The 18,496-nt window shown below is 37.7% G+C and overlaps 1 protein-coding gene across 1 annotated transcript in view; it reads right to left on the bottom strand.

Annotated features, from left to right (window-relative positions):
• Window positions 1-1,203: 1,203 nt before the first annotated feature.
• Window positions 1,204-18,496, bottom strand: part of rasa2 (RAS p21 protein activator 2) — a 35,856-nt gene continuing 18,563 nt past the window's right edge. Inside the window, exons 10-24 of the mRNA XM_042486996.2 lie at window positions 15,076-15,229; window positions 14,771-14,919; window positions 14,072-14,186; window positions 13,407-13,481; window positions 13,067-13,190; window positions 12,168-12,274; window positions 11,986-12,069; window positions 11,723-11,800; window positions 11,543-11,616; window positions 11,135-11,241; window positions 8,722-8,804; window positions 7,663-7,871; window positions 6,856-6,959; window positions 5,575-5,755; window positions 1,204-5,336 (exon numbers count right to left, since the gene is read on the bottom strand). Of these exons, the coding sequence (XP_042342930.2) occupies window positions 5,306-5,336; window positions 5,575-5,755; window positions 6,856-6,959; window positions 7,663-7,871; window positions 8,722-8,804; window positions 11,135-11,241; window positions 11,543-11,616; window positions 11,723-11,800; window positions 11,986-12,069; window positions 12,168-12,274; window positions 13,067-13,190; window positions 13,407-13,481; window positions 14,072-14,186; window positions 14,771-14,919; window positions 15,076-15,229 (1,675 nt within the window). The 3' untranslated portion in view covers window positions 1,204-5,305. The remainder of the gene's footprint in view (window positions 5,337-5,574; window positions 5,756-6,855; window positions 6,960-7,662; window positions 7,872-8,721; window positions 8,805-11,134; window positions 11,242-11,542; window positions 11,617-11,722; window positions 11,801-11,985; window positions 12,070-12,167; window positions 12,275-13,066; window positions 13,191-13,406; window positions 13,482-14,071; window positions 14,187-14,770; window positions 14,920-15,075; window positions 15,230-18,496) is intronic.

Below are 18,496 nucleotides of genomic sequence, written 5' to 3'. Positions count from 1 at the left end.
CCGAGTGTTTCCTTTTCCCCGTCACACATCCCATTTTTCGTCAGCTCCCCTGCAGCTTTGCTCACAAGTAGCTCAAAACTCAAGGAATGTGTAAGATAAAAGTGGAGCAGATCTGACAGAGAAGGACAGGCTGTGTGTAGTTTATTAGGTGTTTTTCAGAGAGCTAAATGTGAGTTTATCATCCAAAAACTGCCTTAAGCCTTTATTCTCTTAACAGGGAGATTTTGCTGACTTATCAGCAAAGCCAAACGGCTGCAGCTTTTTTTTTTTCCATCAATCTTTGTGTTCTCAGAAGACTCTGGAAGAAGCAAAGCAGCACATCTTTTTTTTCTTTAAATATAATAATGCCTGTAAGTTTCACAAGAGCCAAAGCTGGGGACAAAAACACAGATTAAAGTAAAAAGTAAAATTAAATGCAAACAAAACTTAAAGGGTTCTGAAATAATGGGCCAATATTTTCACAGCTGGTTATTGAATTTCAATTAAAACTGTATAATTTTTCTATACATTATGCATGACACGCACATTGTGCGCAGCTTTTTGCTTTGAAGTGCAGCAGGTTTATTTTAAAGCAGCTGGGTTGCGGAAGAGAAGTAAAGGCTGGATGTTTCTACACCTTTTAAAAAACGTGTCAGTGTAACTCTGAAGCTGTTTGTGTTGGGTTGTTTTCAGGAGAAAGCAGGATGAACTGAGTTAATGTGAGCAGTTTCATACAAGAAAAAAATCAGCTCTTTTTGTAGATGCTGTTGTTGCTGTTTTTGCTCTTGTTGCAGAGGAGCTTCTAACTAACTGGCCAACACGAAAATGCAAAACACAAATGGCCCATTCTGCAGTTAATGTTTGGTTTGTCCATTCTGGGCTGCTGGAGAAACACGGCGATCTCCGTAAATGAGGAGCTGCTGCACATTTACATTTAAATGGCTCATTTTAAGGTATTAAAGATCAAAACTTTTTGTATTTTAAGGAAAATTATACACCAAACATATTTATTATATTCAATTTCTGCCAGTATATCCCCCTAAATTCGACACACTGGACCTTTAAATCTTGTTTTGATTTTTGTATTTTTGTATTTATGCAAAACAGTTGACATCCTAACACACAAGATAAATTTCAGATTTTTTTTCCCGACAGTATGTGAAATCGACTCAAGTCAGTCAAAACATTTTTGGCTTTTCAATGCAAGCACAAATACTCCATGAATATGAGAAGCATTGGCAAAGTGTTTATTGTAAATTGTTTCAAATGGACACAAAAAAGACCGTGTATGGAAAATAAAAAGATTTAATGTGTATAAAAAGACCAGACATTGCACTGGAGCAGTATGGAGACATTCAGAAGAGATGAGATGAGGATGAGAAGATTCGCTGGACAGGAAGAAGCTTTTAGATTTCAGAAAAACATCCCAATAAAATCTTCAAACAGATATTGTACTCTGTGCTGTTACAGAACAGATTAAGTTGATTGGCAGGACAAAACGATTGTTTTGCAATTTTACGTCCGTATATTGTTGTCGTGCTTTAAAAGTAAGCTTGATTTACAGAATACAAAATAAATACGGTTTCTTTTTCTCGCATTACCCTGGACTTTTTCTAGTTTCTGTAATTAATATTAAGTGCTCAGAAACAAACAGCACATGTGCAAAATTGGCTGCCACCTTGATTTATGATTTTCATCTGATAGTTCAAAGCAAATATGAACATGTCCCTTTCAGGTAATATTTAATAAGATAGTTAATGTCAAGAAAACAGCTGCCTTAATGCACTTCAACTACATCCAGGCCACGGCAAGCGTCTCAACATGCATCTCAAATCCAAATACTAACAAGGACTGTTTTTTATTTTAGACAATTTGCCGACCTGGAAAAACGAATCCCTTTTTAAAAGCAGATAAAAACATAATTCACTGACCAATGAATGTGATTTAACAACCCAAAATGTGTTCACCTTTATATGAAAATGAGCACAACCAGAAGACATTAACCGCTTATTTACTGGCCCTTACTGAAACTAGCAATGGAGCTGACATGCAAGCTTATACAATAACAATAATTTTATGCTGTGATTAGTTACGATCCACATACTGTTGATGAAATTTGGTCCAGTCTTCTTTTTTTTCCAACATTGTCCAACTGAAAACTTTTTACAAATACAGGCATCCCATGATCAATTTCTTAAAATCAATCATTTTACAGTTGTATTTTGGCTCTGATTAGGCAGCTCATTAAGTTACAACCTGCATGTGGATGCAGTCAGTGCCAGCTGCAGGTCTGTGGGACATGATACACAATATTCACTTCAGTAACACTGCGATAAGCTATCAACAAGTAGCAGCAGCTACAACCACATACAGTCAGTAAAGGGAACAACTCGGGGACAAAAACAAAAATCTCAAAGAAGTGCTGCAGACAAAGAACAAGGTACCGTAGCAGGAAAGCAACACAATAAGTGTAAAAAAAAAAAAAAAGAGAGAGAAAAAATACAAAAACATTTTCCTAGAAAAATATAATGTTAAATACACAAGACATGCATGTTAGAAATAAATGACGGACCAAAGACTAAACAGGGAAAAAAAAAAACCCAAACATGGTTAACCCTGTATTATCGGCACTAAATGTACAACTTTTGTTAAAATAAATTCAAGTTTCTTTTGTATCTTTTCCGCACTTCATTGTTCAGATGGGCAAATGATGGAAAACAAAAAGACAAAAACAAGGACTGGATCGAAGAAAGTATGATTATTATCCAGCGCAAAAAAAAAAAATAAAATAAAAAAAAATCAAGATTAATCAATAAGTCAACCAACAGAAAAATAAGTAAAAATGTTAAAAATTTGCTGGATTTGGCTGCTTGTATCAGTTTCATATATTTAACTGAAAAAAATGCTAAGCAGTTTCAAGATATCATGTTTGGCTCTGATAATTTGTGTTAAGAATTGAATTCACTTTGACAACTCATGGACTATTTTCTCTAACAGTATTGATCAGATGCAGCAGTAATTCTGCGAGATATGATTGTTGGGATAAAAATGTGTCGAGGATATGAGTAAAATCAAGAGCATGATAATTATCTCAATTAATATAAAAAAAAAACAAAAAAAACAAGACTTTTGGCAGTGGAGGGCTGCCGCTAACTGTGAGTAACTAAGCCACATTGTGCCACAAGTCACACAAATTCTCTAAAACATTTACGTACAACAGCAGCTGGAGCGCTGCTGGTTTGAAAAGTAAAAGAACGTTGTGTTTGTCGGTTGCCGTGATTGTCTGGACTGATTTTTAGAGACGGCGTGGGGGATAATTTGTTATTCTGATTGATTCCTCTCTGCGTTTCCTCCGTTTTTCACATAAGCCACTACAGATATGTTGCAATGCTCTCAACATGACAGCACAGATCTGATGTACACCGTACCAATACGATTCACAATGACAAGAAATTACAACTCTACACCACAATCATGTGCTATCAGGTTCCACACTGAACGCATGCAGTCTGCTCGCTTTAAAGGCCAACTTCAGTTTCAACATGGACCCCATTTCCCCCATGTTTTCATTTGCCGAATGAACGAACGGGAATAACGATTTTTGTATTTGTCAATTATTGAGTGAAAGTTCTACAGCCGAAAGCTGCGGGACAGGCTGCAATGTAACCACGCTGGGTATTTGGGGACTGTCAGTTTACATTTACTAAAATTGGTTGTTTTTGCCACTGACAGGCTCAGACTGTTTCTGTGTCTGACAACATTATGGAGAGGATCCCGACAGAGATAGACCTTTTTATTAAACATTAGATCCTTTTGGTTTAACCTCAAACAGCCCTGAAATTGTTGTTGCCAAAGCCACCAAACGTAATTTAAATAAACAGTAATTTTATCATCATCAGCAGCAGCACACATTAAAAAAAAAGTCTTGGTTCATCTTTTCACTGCTCTAGTAATCATTAGACCACTGTTTTAGTTGAAATAAACCCTAAATTCACACTGCTGGATGTGAAAATATGCTGGGTCTATAGACGCTAATATTAGTGTTTATTTAAATTAAGTTTGGTGGCTTTGGTGATGTCAATTTCAGGGTTGTTTCTGGTTAAACAAAATGGATCTTCCTCTTTAACACAAAGGTCTATCTCCTTTCCTAAATGTTTTCAGACGTTACATCAATATGAGCCAGTTATTGTCAAAAACAAGCAGTTTTAGTGAACAGATCTGATGGTGCACAAATGCCCTGAGTGGTCACACTGCAGCCTGCGACAGCGGCGCTCTCGCTCAGTACGGGAAAAGATGGAAAAATAGGTTCCAGGTAGAAAAATGCTAAAGTTAGCCTTTAAGTCACTAAAAAGTAAAAGAACATATTAGCAAAAACATACACAGAAACCAAATATATATTTATATATAATTTGTCTCCATTTTTAAAACATTTGTATTCAAAATACATTAATTATTATTTTTTTTTCAAGTCAAACCTATGAAATTGTCTTTGGTCAAGAAAAATATTTAAAATCTACAAGCTATAAATGTTATTGTACAGGAATGAAACACAAAACGTACTGAAGATCATGTAACTGATCAAAATGGGGGAAGCTGATACCAAGTATCTAATAATTTCCATTTGGAGTGCTCCAAATATTTAAAGTGCTTCTGCATTATTCCCTCAGCATTTAATGTGAAAGAAACATCCATCAAAGTAAGGCAGATCGGTTTCATCTACTTCACTGAACTCTGAAAATATAAACACACATTTTGTTCAGAGGAGGAAGGACACTAAGAGTAGAGAAAGATAGAAGGGGCACAAATTGAGGACGACCCTCCAGAAAGATTATTAAATCCGCTCTGAAAACCGATGTCAGAGCAAAACCGTAAAAGATTCGGGAGAGCATCATCACAGCTGTGGATATAAAATAATGGGTGAATTAAAAAAACAATTAGCAGCCTATTCACACACCATCTAATGATGCCTTTTTCACACAGCTGATGACGCCAAAGAGGACATAAATTACGACAGGGAGGGTGTCTCTGTGTAAGGGACCGGAGGAGGGGAGGAGATGAGGCAACATAATGCCAAAGACAACACCGAAGGGTTTGTTCATTTTGAGGGCCGAGGAGAGAAGCTCGTTCCGGTTTCCCTTCTTAGGTGGTCACTGCTGTAGTGGACTCATAATGGAGGTCAGCGTGTATCGTTCGCTCTTCTCCTGGACACACAGTGGGTGTTCTCACTGGGACAACTCCAGGGGCTCCTTTAGGACCCGTTTAGGCTCTCTGTGGTGCACCAGCACCTGCTGGTATGGCTGTTTCAGGCCACACCTTCCCGCCCGGGTTAAGAGGTTTTTCCAACTATGGGGTTGTCCCTGAAACAGAGAAGATAAAGATGCGTGAGTGATCGCAGCTGTAATAATAAAACAGTTTAGTTGTGTGTCAGTGTGATTTACAAGGGGAAAAAAAAAGAAAATTTACACATTAAAAAGTCCTAAACACATGAGGTGAAAATACTCGAATAAAATTTTAGATCAAATCATAGACGCAAACACACGTTAGATATGAATTACAGTACAAACACAACACGTGGTTTCAGCGGTCCAGACTTACAGGCTCCCGTACTGCGCCGTGGTGTCACTCCTGATGTTGTGCTGCCTCTGAAGTTCCTCCATGATGTTTCGGAGCTGTTTGAGAGTCTGAAACGTCTCTTTGGGTTCCTGAATGGTGAACTTGGAGTACTCCTCCTGCTCTCGCTGAGGGCCCTGGTACACCGCCATGCTGGCACATGCATCTGCAATGAGGAAACACTATTATACAGCGAAGACGTAAAACTCAGACACAGACACACCAACCTGACATCAGTGAACGGGTGGCCACAAAAGGCCGACCGTTGCGTCACATAACTTCCTGTGTCTCCACCAAAAAGTAGCTCAACTGAAGACCACAGCCAACAAGCAACTACTGCCTAATGTCTGCGTGAGAGGAAATAACTCTCCATACCAGCCGGCAGCAGTAGTCTGTATTCATCATTTAAAAAGATTTTAGGATTTTAATATTTACATACTTCACAGCTAACTTGATCTGTTTATTTATTTGCTATCACAGTGTTTTTATTTATTATAATGTTACTATTTTATGAGACCTGAGTTTTTTATTTCGTTGTTATCATGTATTACATGGCTCGAATGACACCGAACGCTTGAATCCTTGATACCGAAAGACTGACAGCATGAGCAAATATGAACTGTGTCGACTTAAGAGCTCAGTGGCTAAAAAAAATAAAATCTCATTTACATTCCTTACGTCCGTTTCTCGTCTTATGCTCTGAGCTGAGTAAATGCCAAACAAGGGTGATTTAGCTCACCGTCAGGCTCCGTCAATCGATTAGACATGCTAAAAAACTGACAGGTCTACCTTATGCCAACGATGCAGGCCAAACCGCAAAAAAACTAAGATGATGGACGCTCACCTACGACACAGACTACTGGCCGACTGGTGTGTTGTTTCACCGCATTGGAAATCATATTTGTTGTCCCTTCATTTTTATAGAAGCGTGCACCTCAGATTAACAGTGTTTAAATTGTAGCCGCTTTTAAACAGAGTCTGAACTCTTTTTGGAAACCGGGAAAAATAGCTAACACCCCTAAAACTGAAAGTCAGCAGTCACAGTTAATTGCTGTTCCAACATACTAAAGTCAAGACAAAGCAATAAAAACCAGTACCTCCGCTCTATCTCACATCACAGTGACGTTAACAGACACATACATAAAACATTACTGCAGGTCATGACCTCAAACGACGGTGCACTTTTTTAATGACATCTGACAACAAGTGTGATCGTCAAATCCTGCTCACTGTAATAAACTCAGTGTCTCATGAACACATACTGACCCTCCATGTTCTGGAGCTTGGTATCGTTTGAGGAGAGGAGGGAGAAAATCCTCTCTGTTTCCCGGTCACAGTCGATGTCCAGCTGCAGGTTGGCCAGCACGGTGCTGAAACAGGAGACAACAAAAGAGTAAGAAGATCTCATCCTGGAGGGAAGAGCGGAGTTTAGAAGAAAAACAGAAATCCAGCTGAGCCCTGGACGTTTTCTGTAAGCTCCATCAATTAAAGGATTAACAAAAAATACACAAGAGGGAAAACAAAAAGTAAAACTGAACAGCGAACGACCTTTTATCACACTGTGACTGGACAGTTGATCCATTAGAAATGTTTCTATTTAGATTTGGGAAGAACATGAATATTAAGTGCCATCAAACAGCTAGAGGAGATGGATGCTGTGTTCATGTAAATCTGCTTACAAAGATAATTTGTTGAAAGCTTCAAACTTAAACCTACGTTTCTTCAGCGCTATGTTAAGAGTGTTGCTTGTGTGTTGATCAACACAAGCTTTTGCCAGCTACTGTTGAACAGCCCACCTGCCATTTTAGAGAATTTATATCAGCTGGGTCTCAATTCTACTCTTTGTACTCGATGTGACTGTTTTTTGTTACAGCTCTGTTTTTTGGAGTTTTATCAAGATGGTTAATGAAATTAACCACCAGTGGCAGCGTTTCAAAACAGCGGTGTGCACTTTTAATTAAGTCTTTATTGTGATCTGCAACACATGTCCCACAAAACAGCAGTAAGAATATTAAATACTTTCTAGATGACGTATTTGTTGTCATGGTGGTAGTGATGTGGGCAAAGACTCACGCTGTGCAGGGCTTACAGCCCGCTGCGTTGTTGCTCTGGCTTTTGCAGCACTGCCAGGCTCCACTGGTGTAGTTTGATGGATGGAAGGTGGAAAGGCGCCCCTCGTTGCAGCGGCTGACCTGACCCAGGACCTCCAACCACTCACTGGCCTCTACACAGTTTCCTGCTTGCACATACAGAGGCTTCTCAGAGTGGACCACCTGAAACATCTGACGAAAGACAGAAAGACAGAGTTACCACTCATCATTTCCCAGGTTATTTCCACGACACTTTCGAATTCCTAAAAGACTAACAAAAGGTCTGTCTATGCTCACGATGACAGCGGACCAAAGGTTGTTACAAGGCAGACCTTGTTTGCCTGCACTTTCAGCCTGATCAGGTGCAGGTGGTGCAAATCACACTGCTGCACCGGTATGATCTTTTCACAGGTCTTTACAATCTGTCCTGATTTATTTCAGAGCATCAGGCACAGTGAAAGTGAAATTGAACCGTTTATTCTGAAAATCTAAAAGTTTGCATTCACTCGCAACAGCTTCTCCTCTTATCCACCGATTGACGTGATCAGCTCTGATGGTACTGACAGGTCAATCATATACCGACAACTCACAAACTGCTGCTGAGGAAAAAAAGAGGAGCTCTGCCTGAGTTGCACAGACCCATAAAAACTTCAGATTTTACAGAGGGGACACAGAGTGACACAAAGAGATACATGCATTTAAAAAAAAAAAAAAATACGTTTAATGTTGCAGCTACCTCCACATACACACTCTAATTCTATGAAAACACCAGATTTGGAAATTGGTAAAATTTTATCATGAGTATTGAAAAAGTTCTGTTTTCTAAGGAAATACATGAGCTGTTGACTATATCGATAAATCGGCACATTGATCCCAGGGAAGCTTGTACTTCATTATCACCTCCATCTCCTCTAATGGTAGTCAGAGTTAGTGGTGGTGAATTGTACCTAAAATCAAAATTTCAACATGGTGAAAAGTTACCATTACAAAGAGGCCATACTTTATAAAGTGATGGCTGTGTGTCTGATGGGAGTTTACTTACATTTTTGCGATTAAAGGCACTTTCATCCAGTTTCTCCACCGCCTGGATATTTTTGACGTTGATGATGCAGAGGGCCTCTTTCCCTACAAAACAGTCACTCTGTCAAATATGTCATACATATGTTATATCAAGAGTAACAAACAGTGATGGTCAGAGGTATCAACAATCAATGTTTTAGGTTTTTAGTTTGTTAAACTGTGTGCTCCTTGTAAAAGTAGCAAATATAAGAAGACATGAATGAAAGCTCTGTGTCTTCCACACCTTTCGATAAGCCGTCTGACAGCGTGAGCCAAAGTGCTTCACACAATTTATTCTTTGGCAACTTTTGAAAAAACAAATCTCTCATTCCTGACGGCAATAAAAGCTGTTTTCTTCTGTTGAAATCAGCATCTGCTAATTGCCTCCAATGTTAAATGTTTAAGATGGCAATATGTTTCAAACTATCAAATTTATTGAGTTCTCAGACTAAATGTCGGGTTAGTATCCCAAAAAAAAAAATAAAAAAATAAGCACTGCATTTGGCGCCAGTTGCTGTCTAAACGTCCAGACAGCGGCGTTTGCTGCCATCCAAAACAACAGAAATGGTGCCATCAAAAAGATTCCAACACATTTTTGTGAATATGACGTGGATATTGTTTTCACTAAAAAACTATGACCTGTAAACTTAGTGCTAGCTGTTTGCTCTTGTAGCTGCAGTGTCTCTAAGAGGTCTGATGGAAACATGAAAACAACATCAACTCCAGAGGTTTGTATGCAGCTTTCAAATACAGACAAATACAAATACGCAACTCTCAATACAAAATTCTGACAATTTATTCTTGATGGAGAAGTCAGAATGTGATGCACCAATCAAATATCCAACTTCTGTTGATGACAAATATCTCCACGGAGCATAAAAGCTGTTCTTCATTGCACAAACTGATTTCAGTTTTTAATATTAATCCTCTATCTTTTCTAAAACATGTTTGTTTTAAGCAGTCAAATAGTAACACAAGTTCAGCCTGAAACATCTGGATGCTCAAAGTGACAGACAATTACTCTAATTTATCATCACACTCTGTATTTTTAATAAATCGCGCTGCAGCACACCCTCTCCCTTGAGAAGATGACATTTACTTTAAAAAGCCCTAAAACTGTGTGATATCATATGTGACAATGAGGAATTAGATACTTCATACTGGGCTCTTTAATCACAAGTGTACCCTGTGAATTATTTAACTTTGTACAACATAACATTGTTACATCTCAACTTTTGGAAAACAAATCCAACCAAAACATCGGCAGTTCCACTGTGTGCAAGAATAAAAAAGGTTTTTACTTTGGTGCCATCTTCTGGTAGTGTTAATAATAGCACCGTGATAGAGAGCCCTGCGTGCAGCCATCTTCTGATAGTTTGATCTTATATTACGCAGCGTTTGGGATTCAGTTACTTGTTTAACTCATATTTGCAGTAGTTAGGGTGGCCGTTTAACTACATCCAGATCTCAGGTGATTTTTCAGTAGTTAAGGTCTTGTAGTTTATCTGGTTAATATCAAACTACATATTTGTATTTTCACAATGGATGTATTTTACCATACAATATGGCGCAATGCTACAACTCATCAACCACGGTTGTCATTTAATGATACGAACAAGCAAGGTTTAGTAAATAAAGTAAATTTCGCAACGATCTAACAGAGATCTTTGTGAGGCATTTTAAAATCATCACCACAAAGCAGAGCAGGCAATATAAAGACACAAGCACTTTCATCTCTCAGGTGATTGTGAGAGACAATGCACTCTCAGGCTGAGGCAATCAGAGGAGAGCTGACAGGCCCTCTCTAACTGTCCCACATGGGGGACAGAGTAATTCTCCATGAAAAGAAACCAATATTATTAAAAAAATATACCGAATACAACTCAACGAACATTCAAAAGTACACCATACTAAATACAACACATCAAAAGCTACAAATATATATCACAAATCATCCAAAAACACTCATCGTGAAAAATAGCAATCTAGAAAAGTCTTGTAGTTTATCTGGTAAATAACAAACTACATATTAAACGTGTTCTCATAATGGATGTATTTGTATTCAATATGGCACAGCGCCACAGCTCATCAGCCCTGGTTGTCATTTAATGGCAGTCGCCTGCTATTTGACTAAAATCCGCTCTGATTTTGAACCACGTAATCTAATATTATTAATATCTCTAAAAGTGAAGCATTCTCCTGATTCAACCTCAACAGCTGATCCCTCGTCTCCCTCCTTGGACTACATTGGTGAGGATTGGCCTAAACTTAACACACCTGCACACTCCGTGTCAGTTCAGCTGTAGCAATGTGTAATATGAGATTACAAACTCAGATTGAGATTATGGTCCATGCTCTGGATTGTGTTTGTTTGAGATGACAGAAACAGGTCTCACCTTTATGTTTGTGGTAGGAGAGCTCCCTGTTGGTCACTCTGAGCCATCTCTTTTTAAAGTTTTTCTTCCCGAGGCGTTTCCTGCCCTGCGCACGTTTCTGTACTTCCCTATAAAGGACACACACAAGACTGAGGTTCAAACACTAACCCATGTTTTACTGGAGGTAAACACTTGTTCTTTTGATTTGGATTAAACTGTCAAACTGATTAAAAAATGATTCTGACTTCACACAAATCGTACCGAAAAATAATATTTATTATTTATTTCATGGCCGTTTTGAGTCTGCTGCTAAATTCTACTTGACCGTCACCGACGTCAGTGACTGCTTCTTTGCACTTTTTTTCCCAAAAAGTCTTTTCTCTTTATTTTCAAGTCTCCTTCCTATTGATCCTGTCCAGGCTCACTCACCCCTCTTTGAGAACCACTGCGTCCTCGAGCCCGCTGGACTCCTTGCTGACGTTTGAGGAGATCTCATCGAGAAACTGGAAAACAGAATTAACAAAGATTTCAGCTTTAATCATTTTGAAATGAGAAATAAACATAAACGCTAGCATTTGTTATGGACCATTGAGTATATGAACAAAATACCTTTTTAACTTTTTCGATACACTTGTCTTCTTGGAATGATTTGAAGAAGTCGTACATGAAGGTTTCTTTAAAACTAGACTAAAAGAGATAAAGGAAAAAATCACTGAGACATATTAAAACAGTGCAATTGGTGCCAATATTTACTATTCACTGTACATTAGAGTATTTTAACACACACACTTTATTAGATTTTAAAGTAATTACATGAATATACAAACATAAATAAGACGTTAAATAGGATTCCTCATCTTAATTCATCTTACCAGTTTTTTTGACAAACTACCCCAGCTGCCCAGTGTCTGGATTGTTTTTGAGATGAGTGTGAGTGTGCGGGAAATCTCAGGGTCCTAGAATTAAAGAAAAATGTACAAGGAGAACAATATACTGTAAAGGCCATATATAAAGCTGCTCTCCAGTATGTTTATTAAAAATGTTGTGCACTTACAGGGTGGTGCGAACGGAGCTGGAAGGAGTGTGGAGAGAGAACAGCGACAGCGAAGAACCGCAGGAACACAAAGCTGCTGACAGCTGAGTACTGAACATGCGGGTCAGCTGGAAAGAGAGAGAACATGGTAGCAACAACCTCATTTTCTTTTTGTTCTGTATTTTTTCCATCTTGTAGACGGAGGGGGCGACACCTCACACAGGACAAGAGTGCACAAAGGGGAAAAAATGCATTATTGTGTATTATACTGTAGGTAGTGAATCCAGAATTGATGACGCCTTTTTATTGATGCAAGTGTCACATTTTCATCGTAACCACAAAGATTTCTTTTTAATTTTACCCAGTCTTGTTTATATTTCATTAGTAAATCAATATACTGATATTGAGCTGAATAGTAAAAGCACCAGCATTAGATCTGTGTTCATTTCTCTAAACATACTGTCTTTGTTTTTTTTTTGGTTTTTTTTTAAATAAATATATTTTTTTATTTTGATTGATAGAAAATCTGAGCAAATACTATAACTTTTCAACAGGATGAATATTATCTTTCCTTGTTTTAAAAAATATATATATTTGAGGGACAGAAAACCTGAGCAAATACTATAAGTTTTCAATGGGATAGATATTGTGGAAGTCTAAGTGCTTCCAAATGAAGTAAATACTACAACACAGAATGCAATGAAAACATCACAAAAATAATTCAATTATTTAATCATTTAAATTCAATAATTTAATCACAATTTCAGCAACAAAAGAAACGTGTGCACACACATTAACACTGATACCCCAATCCATGTGCCCTCAGTGGGTCTAGATAGTTGTTTTTTTTTGTTTTTTTTTAATGATATTTTATCTGGAAAAAGTGGCTAAAAAAATACACTAAAGACTTCAGAGTTTACCTGGAAAACGTTTGCAGGCCAAGTGTCGCAGCGACCTGAAGACGTCACACATTAGTGGGGGACAGCTGGAACTGGACTGTGTGATGGAGGAAAAGACTTTCTGGACGTAACCCTGAAGGTTTTCCTGCACACGTAACAAAAACATTAGTGCCAGTTGTCACATATTTGATTAAGACAGGAATATTCATACGTTGAAGGTAAAAGGCCACTGAAATCCCTGACGATACAGATGATGCAATAGGAAGTTAAGAGGTGGTAAGAAATTTAGCTTTTTGATATATTGTCGATTTGTGCATACATTTACTACTTCACTACACCAAAACAAAACAAGTGCATTTACCTTGTTGACCTCCACGTTGTCACCTTCCTTTAGCTTAACAGGGTCAATCTCACATGTCTTGTTGGATTCACAAATCTATCAAAGATTAAAAAGGACAAAAAAAAATTAAAGTCAGGCCCGACCTTTTAATGAGTAAGTGACTTAAATTTTGTGTTGTGTGGATTTATTTCTATTTGCCTGAAATGATGACAACAGAAGATAATTGACTGGGAGTACAGCATTTTTTTCAGACATGTCAAGGAACTAAAATTAGTATTCAACGAGCCATTTAATAAATGGTAATATTAAAATACAAAATCTAAAGATGATGAGAATAAAAAATACAAAATAAAATATGGCACCTTTTGCAAATGTTGGTTTCAAAAACCCACAAATAAACAAAAAAACACAATTTAAATCCTCATTAATGGGAGTGATTAAGAAGAAACTATTGGACAGAGTTTTTAAAAAGAAGCGGTCAATGCAGTGCCCTGTCAGAGGTCCAAAACCACCAATTACAGTACATCTGCTTTTTAGTGGAAAAGCAGCTGTTCCAAGTGTAGTTTTCCACACTGACCTCAGTGACTCATACTAGTTCTGGCATCTACACTGTGTGCCTGTGCCTGTGCGTGTGCGTGTGTGTGTGTGTGTGTGTGTGTGTGTGTGTGTGTCCTTGTTACTCATACCTCATCTATTACAGGCTTCAGGGTAACCGCCAGGTAATTCTTCCCCACAATCTTCATCATGTCATCAATGCAGCGTGCTGCCAGTGAGTTGCCGCGGAATATAGTATTAGCCTCCCTGTATAGATGCAGAAATATCAGCATTGACCTCATTTTGTTGATAAAAGATCATTTCACAAGTTTTTTTTTTATTATATTTTTGTATTAGTTTTGGATTTATCCTTGATAGAGCATCTGAAAGTTTGACCATTAAAAAGACAAAAAAAAAAACAAACTAAAAAAGAGCTTTTAGGTCTTTTTTGTAGCTATTGCTGTCTTTCCCCTCTTCAATTTTAGCATCTGGAAATCAAATTTTAAGCACCGTCCTGACACAGTTAAACACTGTTAAACAGTTTTACAAGTTTGTCAAAGTAAAAATAAAATTAATATGAAAATAATCCTTATTCTGCCTTCAAACGTCTGGTATATTTCAGAGCTGCTTCCTCTTTCAAATTAAACTTTGGTTAAATCATCATCATAACCCCAAGGAATGATGTCAGTCACAAAAATAACAGGTAAGTAAAAAAAGAAACTAATGCTTTCAGTCTAAGAGAGGTAACAGTGTGGGCCATGACATTATCTGTATGTATGTATCCAAGTATCTACATGCCACTGTGTACCTGTACTGTACTGTACTGCAGGTGTGCATGTGTGAGTACTCACTGAGTGTTGTCCAGCTCCAGTGCTGCCACCGCAGAGACAAAAGGCACAAAGCGATTATGGTGGAGCAGCAGTCGAACCGTGGGCAGAACCGCCTCGTATCGCTCTCTGCAGATGTCCCCCAAGATGTGTGCTGCTGACGCCGAGATGGGCTGAAAGAGGCAGAGAGATGCAGTTGAAGGGTGAATTTTACTGACAACACTGAGAGAAGAAAACGAAATGCAACTGATCCATTCCATGATTATATTTCAATACATTTTAGAAAGTGGGGTGTTGAGCCACAGAAGAAGCTGAAGCTACCGTCTTACCTTCACATCAGGGGATTTGAGCAGCAGGTTGCAGAGTGGTGTGTAGCAGGCAGATGGCAGCACCGTGTCTTCTATGTAGGTCAGCTTCAAACGCAAGGATCCCAAATCATCAGACTTGGACTTGCTGCCGTTCCCTTTAGGCTGGAGGAGATACCTGTTAGACAACGGGAAGACAGACCTCGCGTTACTGTGCTGTGACGTGTGCAAAAACTAGTGCTTTCCTATGTCACTGTTAACCAACATGATATGAAAGTAAGTCAACCTAACACATACAAAACATTTCTTAAAATATTTTTAAGTTCAACAACACAGTCAGAAGAAAGGGGCTGCTCCCACCTGCTCAACACATCACAAACTAATGTACCAATATTATGGACAGCTAAAAGGAAGAGAGTACTTGCACATTGGATTTAAGTTCCCAAAATGAAACAAACAAACAACATAAAATCTCCATCAGTTAAAATTTTGTTCAGTGGAAAACCCTGTGAAAATACAGGATGTATTGTGCATACATCTACCTTTCTGCACCCCAAAAAACAATAGCTGAACATGTTTCTGGATACAGCTGCTCAACACCACAGCAATACATAAGCCCCTTATGGAGCAGCAGGTCATAATATACAGTATAAAAAGACAGACTTTATGTAAACACTAAGGCTTATATCTTCTTGTTTTCTAAGCAGGATAATCCTGCCCTTGGAAAGACATTACAAGGAGTTTCCGTACTCGTTAAGTAAACATGTTAAAAGTCGATCTGGAAAAGCTCTGTGATGGTAAACAGAACATAAAACCAAATGACAGATTCTTGAATAATGTGTTTAAATCCCTCATATACATTAAGCATTAGTGTATACTTCAAGAGACTATTAGAGATTAGGACTGCAACTAATAATTATTTTCATTATCAATTATTTTGCAGATTACCGTCATGATTAATTGATAATCATTTATTCTACTAAATGTAAAAATAAAAAAAAGTGAAAATTGCGCATCAAAGTTTCCCAAAGCCCAAAGTGACATCTTTAAATTGCTTCTTTTGTCTAACCAACAGTTCCAAACCCAAATGCTCTTCATTTATTATTATAAATTATGAAAAAAAAGTAGCAATTTCCCACATTTATGAGGCTGAAACCAGCAAATGTTTAATGCTTTTGCTTAAAAAAATACTACAACGACCAATAATAAAAATAATTGGCCATTTATTTTTTATTTTATCAATTAATGGGCAAATTGTTGCAGCTCTAATAAGTACACCAATACACATAAAGGATGTTCTACTGTTGCTGCTGTTTCACTGAAGCATCACGAAGAAGGAAGCAGCTCAAACTCCTCGTAAGGAGGGTCCCAAAAACGACTCAATAAAGCTAATGCCTACTGTACACATAGTATAAAATATATAGCTGTATTTACTATTTGCTAGTTATTTTTGCTGCTGTTCTAATAATTCTGGTGGACTGGATGACTTCCAGCCAAGATTAACAAATGTGTTAACTTTGTTTAAGAGAGTATGTTAACGTCTCTGCTGCATGCACATCTCCCAAAAAGCCAACAGGTGGAGCAAAACACAAAATGATGAAATGCCGAGTTGAGCTGCAGTGCTTCAAAAGCTGCAGCTACATACAGTAGGCTTGTCAATAACGTGCTTGATCTGTATTCATGGTGCACGGGCACAGAGACGTTTCTTGGAAGAAGTGAACAGATCACCTGCACTGATTTCATGAGGCTGAACAGCCTTTATGTGTGTGCAACATGGACAATTTCCAGCATAAACACAGGACATGAGGTACTGCCACCATGCAAAAAGCCACCCACGCACTCAACTCGCAGCCCTCATGTACTAACAGATTGCTATCTGGCATAATCCCATATCACCTACACTGACGCAAAGCTAGGAAACACCCACTCACAGGAGAAACTGCCAAACACAGAGAAAGCCGGAGTGATTTTCCAATCACCTTAAAGGTGTGGAAACTGGAACAGTTCAGTTTTATGGACCAGCAGGGTAGAGTCTCTTAACATAAAGAAGGTGACCGGGCCATCACGTCAGAGCAACTTCAGTGTCTGGCTCACTTTTGTTGATTGACAATAATCCAATACGTTTTTTAAGAAACACATCAGACTTCAGCAGTGAGAGGACAAGAAAGCCCTGGACTTATTTCTATTAATGTCCCCAATGTCTCCACAGGTCAACAAACTCAATCAAACAAACAGGCCACTCCTATTTGACCTAGGAAATACATATATATATTAATTTATTTTAAAAACACCCACAGAAAATCATATCTCTGGTGGTTCATAAACATGATCCAGGAGTGGTGAATGTATGCAGCACAGATCCTGTCGTCCTCCATTATCTCACCTGGAAATCTAAAATGGGCCTATTCATTTTCAGTCATGGCAGTACACCCAAGTCTCTGGGGAAAACAACAGGTCTACGTGTGTGAAAACTTTATTCACTAATTTACTAATTTCACGATAGTGTGGTTGACGTTAAATGTGATTGTGTCAGATTGGCAGTTTTAGTGCCTGAAATATGAGGAGTTTGTATGATAAAAATGTGGCTCTTGTATGGTTAAACATCTGTGTGATCAATGGAACTATGTTAAAGTAGTACAGTATAGTACAGTAACGCAGGAGGAGTGATGCATTGCTAATATCTGTTTATTTTACAATAATAGCTTCATTACAGTAGTTATATATGTACACTAGGAGTTAGATTGGCCTTCCCTCAGAAATTGTCAAAAATTGTCTAGATTAATTATTTTTCTGTATAAAATGTTTTCTACTGACTCAGACCAATAGCACCCACCTGACCTAAATTGCAAAAAAGGTTAAAGGTTACTGAAAGTGTATCAAATGAAAAAAAGTAACAGCAAGACTCTACGTAAAACATACAGGTTTTTAAATCTATGGGCTCCTTTAATTGCTTATTTTAAAACTACCAAAGTTATAAAGTGCTGTACTTATTTAATTTTTGGGCCAAAACCAATGTTTTTTTTTAATTTATTTTTATTTTATTGTATTTATGGGAGGCTTATCTCTATGTGCATGCACGGTTTATAATTTGTTTCTTTGTTTGCTGAACTGTGAATGGTTTAAATTTGAATAAACAGTTTTTGCTAAAAAAAAAAAAACAAAACAATATTTTCACTGATTTAACTTACATATACAAATTCAGCTGCACACAGAATATTCAAATGACATTTTTTATGATGTACCTGCATTAAATCAGTTTTTTTTTTTTAAAGCGCAATTTGTATTGGAACGCCATCTTAAAAAGAAATTTTAAAAAATGTAAATTGAGTCTAAACAAAAGCAGTTTAACAGGTGTTAATATTATGGTCAGTGTAGAAAAGTATAGAAACAGAACTGGAAGTTTGGGGAAAATAAAAGTCATAAGAGTTCATTATGGCTGATGGAT

This window comes from Plectropomus leopardus, chromosome 6 (assembly GCF_026936395.1).
Source record: "Plectropomus leopardus strain MGB_pleo_1.0 chromosome 6, ASM2693639v1, whole genome shotgun sequence".
Lineage (NCBI taxonomy): Eukaryota > Metazoa > Chordata > Actinopteri > Perciformes > Serranidae > Plectropomus > Plectropomus leopardus.
Note: the sequence above shows the minus strand (reverse complement) of the source record. Positions and strands in the feature narration are given on the sequence as shown.